The sequence below is a fragment of the Equus caballus genome, chromosome 18, assembly GCF_041296265.1.
Source record: "Equus caballus isolate H_3958 breed thoroughbred chromosome 18, TB-T2T, whole genome shotgun sequence".
Classification (NCBI taxonomy): domain Eukaryota; kingdom Metazoa; phylum Chordata; class Mammalia; order Perissodactyla; family Equidae; genus Equus; species Equus caballus.
The window spans coordinates 17,608,812-17,623,098 of NC_091701.1; the positions used below are offsets into that span (position 1 = coordinate 17,608,812).

Sequence of the window (14,287 nt, forward strand, 5' to 3'; positions counted from 1 at the left end):
GAAGGAGAGAGGGACAACCGTGTCCTTTCAGGAGCCGGTATGCAGAAATGTAAACCAAGAATGGACTGCAGTGAATGAAGCTCTAGTTCAATTTGATAAGGAAAAGACATTCTAGAAACACTGAACGGATCTGGCGCCAGGCAAACTGCTGGGTGGAAAACACTGAACAAAGATAAAATTGTCAGAACATCCTTCTGTCATCCTCCTGCCCTCACGTACACCAAGAAGGTCAATTCCAGAAACACTTTTCAACAGGTGCAGGTAAGCAGGGCCCCTGGTTGGCTTTTACACAGAGACCCAGGTTTTACAGGGCTCGGTTTACTCTCTCGATCTTAACCCACTCTTAGGTAAACCGTCTGCTGCTGACTTGCTTTATTCTTCTTTCCCTTCCAACAGCCTGTGACAGGCGGGGTAGAAAGTTGCTGGACCATTCAAAGAAAGTTACCTAACTCCTCACTCTCCAGGTGTGTCTCCACCCACTGGCTGCCTTTCCCTCTGAAGCCATGGAAATTCTCGAAAGAATCTCACGCTTGCTTTGAAGTCTGGATTCTTTTGCACTCCCAGTTTGGGTGGAAAACTAGTCAACCTGCCTAGCTTCTTGTTATTTCTGAGCAGATTCTCTGAAGTTACTGGAGACCCAAGTGGTTTGCTAGATTTTGCATCAGCAATAAAACAGTGCATAAAACCCACCTCCCAGCGCCACTTAATACGCTTGCTTCCACTGATGCTCTTTGAAGAAGCCTCAGAGGAGGGCAAGGTAAACTGCTCTGCACATTCATATTCATGCCGAGCACCGCACGCAGGGGCTAGGGCCACGCACCGCGCGCATGGCGCCTTCCGCCTCTGGCACTGTCTCCAGTCATTCCTCCGCTCTCGAGAACAAGTCCAAGAAATAGAAAAACATAAAAAGCTATTGTCCATGTCCAGCGAGAAATGAAATGCACTGGACCAAGTATCACAACTTCCTTAAAATAATACAACACTTCATCACTTTTGCATCCGGATCCCTCCATGGTTTGCAAAGTCATAAAGCTGGAAATCAGTGTCTTGAACCATCATTGCTTTATTCTATTTAAAGGCATTCTTTTAAAAAAGCAATTTATTACAAACTCTGTATGGTTTCATCTTATCTAAAGCACTTAATTCAGTTCATCTCCTGCTTTGCTTTGTACTGTTGGAGGCAATCGGAAGATTGGAAGCAATTTATTAAGAAGAGAGCATGCCCTACAGCTCTGGCCTGTGAAAACAGTTGCTGAATGACAACATAGCCACAGCCTAAAGTTTACCACGGACAGAAAGAATTAATGGTACATATCGTAATTCTTCTGTTTATTCGCAGGCTGATCCATCACAGATTTGATTGAAGCTCCTAAGCTATGGACGTGGCCTTTTGTGGAGTGCCCAGTGAGGGGGAAACACACTGTCTTCTACCAGCAAGTCTCTCCCTCCCCAAATACTGTCACTTCTACCACAAGGCAAAGAAGAATCGAGCTTAGAAGTAACAGAGAAGAAAAAACATTTCCCACTTTTTTTTTTTAAAGATTGGCCCTGAGCTAACACGTATTGCCAATCTTTTATTTTTCTTCTTCTTTTTCTTCTCCCAAAGCCCCCCAGTACACACTTGTATATTCTAGTTGTGAGGGCCTCTGGTTGTGTTATGCGGGACGCTGCCCCAGCATGGCCTGATGAGCGGTGCCATGTCCGTCCCCAGGACCCGAACCATTGAAACCCTGGGCCCCCGAAGTGGAGCACACCAACTTAACCACTCGGCTGTGGGGCCGGCTCAGATTTCCCACTTTTAAAGGAGTAAATAGTTGTGCCTACATAAGAGGTATAATTAATGATTTGGTTTGGGAGAAAAAGCCTAGACTGACTTATTTTCCCTGAGTACTCATTGTAGATGACCAAATCATGCAAGAATCCGATCTCCTTCACCAAAATCTCTCCCCAGAATCCCTCTCAACCTGCTCTACCTTCCAGTCTTTCTCTGGGGAAGAAAGAGAAATGGACTGATCCTTAAACCCTCAGGAAAGAAAACTCCTTTTGGCACTCAGGCTTCTCATTTGTAAAATTACAAATTAAGATCTCTTCTAGCCTAAGAGGTGCATGATTCCTAAGGGCTGTGGCCTGTGGGTGAGGCCAGACGTTGGGATGGCAGCTGGGATCACTAAGAGCTTCAGGCTTTGGGAATAGTCCATCCAGGTGCCTGAGGATTCTTGTGGTTAACAAACTAACTCAAGATCTCATGGAAAAGCAGATCAACTCTTTAATACGTGGCAATGGATGGAAAGCCCAGTGCTCAGCACAGGGCAGATGACTGACGAACATGAATTCCTTTCAGCTTACTGGAATGACTTGCTCTTGCCACAAGTTTTTAGTTCAACTCAGAAACTTGGCTAATTGGCTAGCAGAGTGCTAAGGTTCACAGCCATGCCTCGTTTCATCCCACTCCCGTTCAAAATTTAGGGATCTGTCAAACCTGAGCTTTCCCTTCAGATCCCTGTACGGGCAAGAGGAAAGATGCATCTCAAAATGGGAAGTGAAATGGATGAACCTTGAAAACATTATCTGAAGCAAAAGAAGCCAGGTACAAAAGGCCACATATTGTATGATTCCATTTGTATGAAATGTCCAGACAGAAAGTAGATTAGTGGCTCCCAGATTAGTCACTGCTAGTGGGTATGGGGTTTCTTTTTGGAGTGATGAAAATGTTCTGGAATTAGATATAAAATTGGAATTAGATTATATTCACAACTCTGTGAATATACTAAAAACCACTGATTGTACACTTTAAAAGTGTGAATTTATGGTATGTAAATTACGTCTCAATAAAATTACTAAATATACAGGAAAAAACAAATAGCATTATAATGATTGAAAAAAATCCTGGGGAAGAGAAAGGACTTGAATTTCATCCATTGGCTGTGTGGTCTTGAGCAAATTGCTGAACCTCTCTGCATCTCAGATTCACCAACTGTCAAGTGAGGATATTACTTCACGGTGAACCTTCTAGGCTAATTATGAGGATCCTATTATGAGGAATTAAAGATTAAATTCAAGGACTCCTTCAGTCTGAGAAATGAGGAAGTGATGAGCAAAGTAACTCAGGCTGAGATCTCTGGGCCAGCCTGCAGAGGCAGGTACTGAGAGTGGAGGAAGCAACTCCTGGGGAGTGTTCCAGCAGACTCCCATTTTTAGGGCTGATTCCTTAAGATGGTTATCCTGAGAGCATTTCTCGTTGTCTTGCTGTATCTCACAAGAAAACAGGTGGCCCGTTTCCACATTTTACAGGGAAAGAAGCTAAGCCCCCGGGACGTTAAGTGACGTCTTCAAAGTTACCAAACATGGGAAGCCTGGAACATGGGTGTTCTCTCCCTGAGTGGAGCTGGATACCCCTTCCATTCGACAACTAAAAACAGGGGTTCGAGTGTTGAATACTTCAGCCTAGTGTGCCAACAAACCTCTGCCAGGTTTAGGCATTAGAACCTAAGTCACTCAATCATTCCAGATTTATGAAAGAGAAAAAAAAAAAAAGAGAGGGAGGGAGAGAGGAAGCAGACTGTAGATTCAGATCTTTTTCTTTTCTTTCAGGACTATATAAGGGAAGCAGATTTTCTTTTCAAAGTTCAAAGAAAACAGTGTGTTTTGTTTTCATACTTTGTTTCATTTTTCACTTGGGGAAAAAAACCCCAGCTTTGAAGCCTCTCTGTTTAAACTCATTAGGAAAACCATCAATGACGGGAGCTTTCATGAAATCATAGTGGGAGGAATTAGTGTTATGGGAGAGCCGGATCAATCTTCCAACGTTTCATCTATGGAGATGGGAGGTCAGCGCTGACTGCTTGTTCAGCTGGAAAGTTAACATAAACAAATGCTTCACTTACTGGAGAGTCCAAGGGACTAAAGTCATTTGATATTCACCCTCCAAATACCTCCTCAGAAGCCAGCTATGCCTGTCACATGAAAGAGATGGATGCTTCTCCAGAACTAAGTGAACAAACCGATGGGCAAAATGTCCTGCCCGGGAAGAGAGGGGTCTTCTTTTAGTGTCCCACTGGAACGGAGGCAGTGGTTTGACATTCACAGCGCAGACTCTTTTCTTGTGTAATTGATAACGTTATTGAAGTTGACATGGAAACCTTTGTAGCAGGGTTGGTGTTAATATATGAGGCTATCTTTCTTGACATCTGAATCTTTTTTATTTTAAAGTTTTTGAACCTGTTGAAGTCTCCTGGGCAAAGTTAAAATATGGCAACTTTTTGAATTTTGTGTTTTGGTTTATGCTTAGAGCATAGTCCACAGCCTGTCTGATTGATTTGAAATGGATTTGAGGGTAAGAAAGTAAGGACTGCAGTTGGGATGTCTAAAAGGGAGATGACAGAAGAGGACTGGCAAGAGAAGGAAAGATATGGGGCAGACTGGGGACACTGGGAGATTGACAGATATCACTGGTACCCCTAACAAAGCTGTTCTGGATAAGAAATGTTCATGCCTACAGTATAACACAGATTAAGTAATTTACGATCTGAACATTTGCAAAGGACTTAATATTTTAGGAGAACTTGATATTAAGGAGGACTTAATATTTTCGTTTTTTCTTACAAGAATTATATATGTGCATACACAAATATATGCAAGCAAAAATGTAAAAATATACACACATACATAGATATGCTATGCATGGGCATGTGCACATGCACACACCTTCAATAAAAGAATAAAGGTATAAAGGGACTGTGATATAATATTGATTAGCAGAATTGGCCCTTCTTCCTGCCAAGCCCTCCCCAAGGGCAAACTAGAGCCTATTATTTTAAATCTTGGTGAAATTAGGTAGAGCACAGACTTAAGAAAACATAGGCCATGGTGGCACAGCTGTTAAGTGAGCATGTTCCACTTCGGCGGCCCGGGGTTTGCAGGTTTGGATCCCGGGTGTGGACGTGGCACCACTTGGCAAGCCATGCTGTGGCAGGCGTCCCACATATAAAGTAGAGGAAGATGGGCATGGATGTTAGCTCAGGGCTAATCTTCCTCAAAAAAACCAACCAAACAAACAAAAAACAAACAATAACAACAAAAAGAAAACAGCCCATGGTTAGCTTTCCATTTTTGTCTACTAAGAGTGGATGACTGATTATTTTAAAGACATCAGGTCCTCACTTGCTATTCCTTATTTAACTCATGAGAAAATAAGGCATAAAATTAACCTATCCAAGGCATGATGGAGCCATCCTTGCCCAACTTAATGAGCAACTAACTAATCCAAAAGGAAAATAGCCATTACTTATACAGCCATAATGTAGATGCAACATGGCATATAAATCAGTAATTCTTGTATTGCAGAACAGACAAATAGATTAATGCATGTTGCAAAGGATGGGTGAAGAGATCGATTAGGTTACTGATTCAGACCATGAACTTTCTCTCAATATACTGCATTTAACTTTTAAATAAGGTTTAGGAGAACCTGTAACATTTTGCTCACTGACAGAGCTATATTTTACTAAGGGCAGAAATTGGCTAGTCTATAAAAATTAAATTATACCCCTTTCACTGTATCTAGTCAAGAGGAAAAACTCTAATTACAAGATTGCACTGTCAAACAAATGTTAATTCACATTCTTTATACTCTGGTTTAAAAATTCATACTCGGGGGGGCGCTTCTATTCTGAAATGGAAATCAATATGTGAAATATTTTGTGGAGTGCAGTGATAAGCAAGAGCAAAAAAACGTCATTGTAAAGAGTGCTGGTAAGTAGGCGCTAACTCATTAAGAGCAGAGCTTTGAGAATAAGTCATTCGTTATGCAAACATTTAAATATCAATTAGTAAGGAAAATGAAAGAAGTGAGACCAAACCTTCCCTTCCCCACAGCCATGCCTTATTACTCCAGAAATGACCGAGGGAAGGAAGGATTAGAGGGAAAGAACCTCAGCATCTGATAGGAACGCCACTCTGGGGTAAGGGAAAGGTTAATTTCAAATGGACTTCCCAACTGAAAATTAAATGTACCTGCCTCAAAATTCCTAACAGCTAAGTTTGCAGACTCAATCCAGAAAGAACTAACTGAGGGCCTGGGCAGATGGCAGCCCTGGTATTTTTGGGAAGGAGAATGCCTTTCATTACTGCTTAATGTCAAACTTACTTGGTTCATTAAAATTTCTTAGTTCATTTAAAACCCTGGTTTTTCTGTACCTGTGAAAAATGCCAGTGCACATAACACTCAAACTTTAAAAATCCTCCTGGTTGGTTCTCGTATTCTTTCAACATCCACTTTGTGGCCTGTCCACTCGACCAGTTCACTAAGCTTGTTAGGTGAATTTGGCAGCTGGGAAAATTGTCTAAGTCTTTAGCATTTTGCCTGGATTATCTTTTCAGGCAAACCTGGCAGCATGTTTTACTATATAACGTGCTGGCCCAGGAAGCAGGTGCCCCTTAGTGACAGTTGGCTGGCGGACTTGGACCAGACATCTAACTTTTCTGGTCCAGTTTTCCTCCTCAATAACACAAAAAAGGTTGGTCTAGATCAGCAGTTCTCGATTTAGAGAACCCCAGAGTCACTCGGGGAGCTTATAAAAGACCCAAGGCCAGGTATACCACAGACTCAGGGAATTGGCTTCTTCAAGGAGAGATGGGGGCAGGCATATGGATTTGAACAAAATTCCCAGGAAGATTCCAATGCACACCCTTAACTAGGAGTCACGGGGCCCTTTCAGCTCTAACACATTAAGATTCTCAGAACAATGTATGTATGTTATTGATCAAATGAAAAAAACAATCTGACTTTGATTCCTAATAGCATCATTTAACAGGCATGACTTTCTTTCTCCAGAGTGGAGAAGTGGACCCCACAGTAGAATTAAATGCTGGTGGGTTGTGGCCTGGGGGAAACAAGAGCCTCAAAAGAGGAGTACTAGATTTCATGAGATACTCCACGTAAAAGCTGGGAGGAAAGAGCCTCGTGCACAGGGCGTGCAACGAGCCAGCTGTTACTCCTGTGAGGATTGTACTAAATTGTGGCCACTTAACAATCAGAGTGTTAGGTTGGCTCTCCATCCCTGCCAACAAGAGGAGGGTTAAAGTCACTTAAATTGCTTGGTCTTTAACAATTGCATGGCAATGAAAACGGAAGTGCCTTGGAAGCATCAGCGCCCCCCCCCCCCCCCCCCGCACGTCCCTCTTTTGATGCAGAAACATGCATTTGTCTGATTTCTATTGGATTCAGGCACAGAACGCCTTTTTTCCACATGCACAGAACTCGAATCCTTTCCCTCATAACTGGCTTTCCCTTTGAGTCCATCAACTGTTTCTGTTTCTCAGACTTCACAATAGAGATTGCCTTATTACTTCTGTGTATGTCCACCCTCTGACCTCTGACATATGGCCAGAGGAACCTGGTTTGGAGACAAGGTGACCACCTTGACGGAGCTAATAGCAACTTCACTCCAGGCACTTACAGACTGTCTGTGCTAAAGGTTCACGAGGATAAGAGGTGTTACATTGCCTGCTCTGTCTTTTTTACAGCGTGGTTTGGGGGAGGAACGAAGCAAGATGGAAATCAGTACTTTGAAAACAGAGCACGTGGTATTCATCTTAGATACACTTTTAAAGAGGAAGAAGTGTCTCTCAGAAAAAGGACACCTCTTCTGCCTGTAATTTGGCCCATATCTTTTTCTCTCGTTGTCCTAACCACATCCCAGGTTATAAGACATAATACCAAGGTAAGCAGTGGCCTAGAGGATTCTGAACAAGTTCCTAATGTGTCCACAGTGCATCCCCATTTTTTTCTGGCTCTAAACTACTGCCTAGAAGAAAGCTGCAAATATTTGAAAGAAACAATCAAGTGTTCAGAGAGATTCTGACTGAAATCACAGCAATCTCTTTGGTAAAAGGGCAGTCAATTTTTGCTCAGGAACACAACACAAGTAGAAGAGAAACAACTTGCCAAAATCATCCCTATCAATACAGGCTAAAGAATCGTCGCTAAGTTTTGCTTTGCTTTTTTAACAGCCCGAATCCCATATGACAAAACAATGCAGGCTACTTTTCTTGGGACAGGTTATTCTTGAGAGCAATGATGTCTCAGACTTCCCAGAAGAGCGATTTTGGTGGAAAGAATCCACACCTAGGTCGATAAGGACCTAAAAGAACAGCCTTTAAAACCGCACACACATCGCACACATCAGAGCGCAATGACTACGAGCTCTCTGCTCCCCAAAGAACCATGTGGTTAGCAACAACGCATCTCCAGGCCCTTCTCGGAGAAGAAACTACTTTCAGAGGTGCTGGCTTTAAAACTACAGCCCTTGTATTAACTTGCCAGTGGGTTAAAGGGATCACATAACAGTTCTGATCCCCTCACTGGACACTGTGGGCAGCGCAAACTAAAGAGAAGCAGGGCTGTTGTTCATTCAACATCATCACCACATGACGCCATTTCCCATCTTTTCAATATGCTTAAAATGACAGTCTCAGTTTATGGGTCTGGCCTTGGAATGGAAGCTACAGTTCTGCCCATTGCCCCAAAGTTCCAGTTGTATTTTGAGGTGAATTTGATGTCGGATAAAACTATTGGGAAGGACTGGGGACTTCCACCTCGGTGAGGAGACCCTGGTGAGCTGGAGTGAGTGAATGAGGTTTACTCTTATAAGACTGCCTTCTTCCCTTGCATAATGCCCAAGCCATCTCATCAGCCAGCCAGCGGCTAAGCTTGTGGGGCTGGGAACTACAGTCTTTTGAAAGATCTTGGCAATTTGTGCCGGGAATTTGATGCATTAGTTCTAAAATTAAATAAAGATCCTGTAGTGTTCTTCAAAGAAATATGGTGTGGCTCTATGACAAAACACATTTTTCAAGCTCTGACCTCTGGGAACTTCAACTAGCTTCATATTTCAGGCTGACATTGCTCACAGGCTACTGTCTAGTTGCCCAGGCAGAGCTGGTGATCCATATATTTTCCAGCTTCCTGACCAGCTTTTAGCAGAGGGAGGTGAGGGGAGTAACTAAAAAGAGGAGAGCCACTAATTTAAATGCACTTCCCCTCCGGAGTCCCTTGGGGAGAAGCCCTGGTAATTAACTCTAATGAGATTAAAGTAACTTGGAACTCTTCATGTTTCCAGCATTGTAAAAGTAAATCTGTGATAACCAGTGTGTGTGCATTAAATCAAAGGCAGTCTCTTTTCCTATAATTTAATGGCCCCTCACTCCCACCCCTGGCCCAGGGTGGAGGGGGAGGGAGGGTTGCCGGGCTCTTACCTGCACTTTGCTCCATCACTTCTTTCTGACACATGTCTTGAACGTTCACCGTGCAATTCACGATGAACTCAGGGGAGGAGCAGTCGTTGTTCAGCTGGAATTCTTCACACTGGTAACACTGGATTTGCAGCGCAAAGCCTGCGGGACAGACGCAGTCGGGTTCAGATCCAGCCTCGGCAGAGACCACCCCGGAAATCACGACCCTCCTCTGCCAGCCGCCGATCCCGACCTCTGGGGTGCTGGGGATCCGCACTCCTGGGTCGCCGAGTAAGGCGGATGTGGCTGAAGCCGACAGGGGGCGGCGCGGGCACCGAGGGTCCTGCGGGATAAAGTGGAATTCTGCCCGAGACCCCTGGACCCAAGCTCCAGAAACAAAGAGCCGGTTGAACACCACACCTGGCCTTTACCCACGGAAGTTGACAGGAGGGGTCTACCACCCCAGAGCGAAGCAGCTCCACAGACGTGCGTCGGCTTCAGTCTACGCCAAAGGATTTGCCTAATTGTTAATTGGTTACTAATTACTTAATTACTATTTTGGCACCATTCGCAATTGCATTCGTAGACGCCTTTTTAGTATAATTTATTTCATTTTTGAAATCAGCATTCCTGTGCTGTGGCTCCGAGGCTCCCTACGCGACCACCCAGGAGGAAGGACCCGTAGCTAACAGCAGCTGCGCCCCAAGTCCCCGGCCTTTCTCCGGGACGGTTCCCGAGGCAGCCGGGTGAGAAAGGGTGTGTATGCGTATGCGTGTGTGTGTGTGTGTGTGTGTGTGTGTGTACGCGCGCGCACCCTGGGCCGCGACACCTAAGCCCTTTCTTCCCGGCTTTCAGGCTAACCGTTTGGCTAGGGTCCCCGGTCGGGGTACCAGCTCTGCAGAGCTCGGTAGGGATCCGGTCCCGTACTGGAAAGAAGCAGCGAGACGTTTTTGCACTTCTCATCGCTCCAGGCTGGCTGCTCTGCTTGGATCTACGAGCTCCTGTCTAGACCTAACTCCCTCGGCTCCCGAGCAGATGAACCCCGGACTCGGCGCGCCCCCCTCCCAGCCCCACAACCCAGCCCCGGCGCACCGGGGCCACAGGCTGCCCAGCGCGCCGCTCACCTGTCGGCGGCGCCACTCCCACGGGTTGCTAGAGACGCCTGACAACTTGGCGGGGTTCGGGGGCTATCGCCCCCTCTCCCTTGCCGAGGCCCCAGCACCGCTAGAACCCTCTCTCCTCCTCAGCCTAGCTTCTTCTCCCGACCATGCAACCCGACCATCTGCAGCTCGAGTCCCGCAAATCCTCCCGCTCCTGCCTCTCCTCCTGCAGCGCAGGACTTGGAGACTTTCCCATCTAGCGCCTCCGGGCACCACTCGCCGCCACCAAACTCCCACTGGGCAACCCCTGCGCAGCATGGGTCCCGAGGTGGGCGCCCTGGGGATGAAGGGGTGTGCGCGCCTGGCTGGGCTGCTGGCCTCTTCGTCTTCTTACCTGGAAGCAAGAACAATCCGCAAAAAGTTGCTGCGATGCCGAGGACCCACATCCTCCCGGAGCCGGGAGCGGGCAGGCGCATCAGAGGCGGCGACCGCGGCGGAGGCTTCCGGGGCCGCAGCGGCTGTGGCTGCCGAGGATGCTGGGGCCCGCGCTGCTGCGGCCGAGGTGACCGCCGCCGCCAAGAGGAGCCGCAGGTGCCGCCGGCGGCGCCTGCATCGCCCGCGCCGGGCTCCCGGCTGCGGGTCGCCGCTCCTCTCTCGCGCGCTCCGGGGCAGAGCGCGGCGGCTCCGGAGTTGGCAGCTGAGACTGAACGAACTACCCGCGATTCAGAGCACCCAAAAAAGTCTCGCCTCTTCTCCCCACCTCCCACTCCAGGCACCACGTGACGGCTGCCGAGTTGGGGAGGGGGTGGCGGGCGGGGAAGGCTGGGACCGTCTTTCCACTTCCCCACCCCCTTCCTATCGCCCTCCTCTGCCGCCTCCGCACGTCCCCGGGACAGGGACGCCAGGGAGAGAAAGAAAGTGTAGTTTTCCCTGATCGGGAGGCTGGCGATTGAGGAGGTGTGTGCAGGGCGCAGCAGGTGCCGCGGGGACCTGCCGGGTGCTGACTACCGGACTTGCGAGGTGGGGTCGGAAGACTGCATGCCAGCCTGGCCCTCTTCGCGCAGGGGCGCACTCGCCACGTCCTCTGCGCCCCCGGGGCTGGCCGGTTCCCTCGCGGCAGGGTCCAGCCCACCCAGCTGTGGCTGCCGTGCGGCTGACCGCGCGAGCCCGGCGCCAGAGGCGGCTGGCGGGAGGGAGGCGCGCTCCCGTGCGTCTGGCAAAGTTGCACACCTGCAGGCTCCCTAGGTGTCCCGTGCAGCTGCGCCTTCGCTGCCTCCTAGGCGCCCCTCGGTAGCTAGCAGGCTTGGTTTCAGCTGCGGCAGGGTGGGCGGGGTGTGGCGGGGACCCTGCCCTGACTGGCACGCTCTCTCCGGGCAGCCCTCCTTTCGTCTGCCTGCACGCGCCGCTGGAGGCTGCGGTGACACCGCCCTGGTAGCCTAGCCCAGGAGAGGGCCGCCCGGGGACAACCGTCACGAGCTCCCACTAGAAATCAAATTGGGGTGAAGAACGGAGTTGCGCTCCTCTATCCCCTTCCTCCGAAAGGCCGAGCAGCTTCACCCTGCTCTCCTCAAAGCTACGGGTTATCAGTGCAGACTCCCACGTCCTCTCCTGTACCGCGCCTTCCCAGCCCTGGTCTCCGGCGCTGGCTGTCCCCCCGTCCCCCCGCCCCCCAAGCCCCATTCCTTCTCTCTCGGCCAGGAGACCCACCTTCTGTACTCCTGGGGACGCCATGGTGCTTCGCTTGCTCTGTTCGCCTTCTTCGCTGCCTTGCAGCAGGTGGTACCGGAGCCCGCTTGCCTGCCCGGAGCGCCTTGGTGCTCCCGCCCCCAATCCCGCAAGTTCCCACCCCTGCCCCCCAAATCCCTAGGGATCATCCATTTCTGTGGAAATAGCTTCCTCAGCTTTGCCCCTCTCCTCCCCAGGCAACCTCTTGGAGGAAGCTCTCTCTGGCCTGGGACGCTGATCATTTATTTTCCCATCCTGCCAGCAGAGCAGGTCTGGAAATGAGCTTAAATGACTTTCTTGTCATTCCTCTGCACAGATCGTTCCATGTCTGCCTCTGGCTCCTTCTCTCCCTCTGCCCCCCTCTTCCTTTCATTTCTAGTTGGTTAACCCCTCCGGGAAACTGTAATGCTTTGACCATTACTCACTTGTCTGCAGACTCTGATCTTACAATTGGCTGAATTACTATCTCTGGAGCAAAATGGCCAGTTTATTTATTCCTTAGGGAAATTCATCATTGGAGCATGTGTGAGATTCAACTACCTAACTGGGGCAAAGGGTCCTTGAACAAGTTCTCTTACACTTTCAGAGGCTGCGATTGTGATATGACTTTTATTCAGAGATGAAACAAAAGAATTTTTAAAAGTCTGAAGGACAATGACACCTTACATAATTTTCATTTAGGATAACAAAATTCAAATATAACAAATTGCACAAATTAACCAAATAACACTGATCATACAATACTCTTTAAAGAAACAAGGGTGTACTAAAGTAACGATATAGATCCTAAAAAAAATTTCTATTATGCCTAGTTTACAAGCTCCTGTACAAAAGCAATTATAAATAGTTCACGTCTAGTAAAAATACACATAACCTTTAAAATAGAATTTATCCTTACATATAAACAGACTTTGTAAAAAAAAAAAGATATTAAAAAGTAAGAATTTTCCATAGCACCAACCATTTTATTTTTTAAAAAGTGAACCTTGCAAATAGGAATTTGCTTTCATTTCTAAATTGCCCAGATTTTAATAAAAAGAGCAGGAAGATAAAAATCAACAAATAATGTTGAGAATCATGAGAAGCACTAAGCAGAAGAGGATGTAAGGAAATGTTCAGAGAGAAAACCTGCTATTGAAAAGAGAATTAGGTCACTTCTGATATCCATCCCTTTGGATCAGTGTCACACATCGGTACGCTTTACATTTTTCATTAGAAGCAGAATTACATGTATTACTAGTAACCAAATCTCTCTGGCAACAATTTTGAAAATGCACTAGAATTTAAGTTTATATTAAATTGAGATTACAAGGAGCCCTTTGGTTTTTTGGCAGGCCCTGTTTTAGCTTTACAGAATGTGCCCACAAATAATTTGTGTATGAGGACAATGAGCTGAACAAAAACTGTAGTTGAAATTTAAAAAAAAATGTAATTACCATCAACTTCTAAGACTTAGTACATCATTTCAAGAGCATGGCACTGATTCAATTTATTGCTGTCTCTTTTTCTTTTGCTACAAATATAATTTCTTTTCCAAAAAGTTTACAACTTCTGTACAAATATTCAAAAAAAAGTGCAAAATTAAGACTTCTGTATCGTGGGTGTGTTTCCTTTTCATCCTCATGAAACACAACAAATGGAGTCTCTCTTTATTGCCTTGGCAGAGAAGGAAGCTCCAGTGGGTGGCCTGCTGTGAATCTGACAGTGTAGGCTCTGGTGTTGCAATAGTTTCTTGTTGTCATCTCCGCCTGCCCCCTTCCCCACTCCTGTTTCCGAAGTGCTCCATTTCCAACTCACTAAGGGAAAAAAAGTCCTTTATACATCATTTGAACCCTGACTTGCACAGGAAGAGAAGCTGTCGTATAAAGAATCACTCAAAGATTCCAAATTGTCTACCCCAGGCCTGTCTGAGCTACTCAAAGATGCCTCTTCATTTTTTTCTTTTTCTTCCTTTTGTCCTTCAACCTTGTCCAGAGAGTTCCTCTCTTTTTCTAATAAAATCACAGTATTGCTGTTATATTTATTGAATGACTCCAGGGAAATCTTAGATAATCTATTCTCAGGATCTTCTTTTGTTTCTTCAACTTGTTTCAATTTCTGCAATAAAAAGAGGAAAATATTAGAAACATATTTCTTTGGACAATCAAGTTATTCTATCCAATATTCAATTATTGTCTGTGTAAAGTGCAGTTTAAAGGCATAGAGGGAACCTACAAGTCTTTAACAATCTT

The 14,287-nt window shown here is 46.5% G+C and overlaps 2 protein-coding genes across 22 annotated transcripts in view; both read right to left on the reverse strand.

The window, feature by feature from the left end:
- LYPD1 (LY6/PLAUR domain containing 1) overlaps window positions 1-11,789 on the reverse strand; it is a 37,262-nt gene extending 25,473 nt beyond the window's left edge. The window contains exons 1-3 of one of the 2 annotated variants that reach the window (XM_023622811.2): window positions 10,875-11,069; window positions 10,726-10,755; window positions 9,256-9,393 (exon numbers count right to left, since the gene is read on the reverse strand). In XM_023622811.2, coding sequence (XP_023478579.1) covers window positions 9,256-9,393; window positions 10,726-10,755; window positions 10,875-10,944 — 238 coding nt within the window. In that variant the 5' untranslated portion in view covers window positions 10,945-11,069. Of the gene's footprint in view, window positions 1-9,255; window positions 9,394-10,725 lie in introns of both variants that reach the window. The other variant, XM_001488904.5, reaches the window with a different exon arrangement.
- An 854-nt stretch (window positions 11,790-12,643) lies between these two features.
- The window catches only part of NCKAP5 (NCK associated protein 5), a 918,003-nt gene continuing 916,359 nt past the window's right edge, over window positions 12,644-14,287 (reverse strand). For all 20 annotated transcript variants that reach the window (XM_070241812.1, XM_070241809.1, XM_023622814.2 and 17 more), the window contains one exon: window positions 12,644-14,153. In XM_070241812.1, coding sequence (XP_070097913.1) covers window positions 13,872-14,153 — 282 coding nt within the window. In that variant the 3' untranslated portion in view covers window positions 12,644-13,871. The remainder of the gene's footprint in view (window positions 14,154-14,287) is intronic.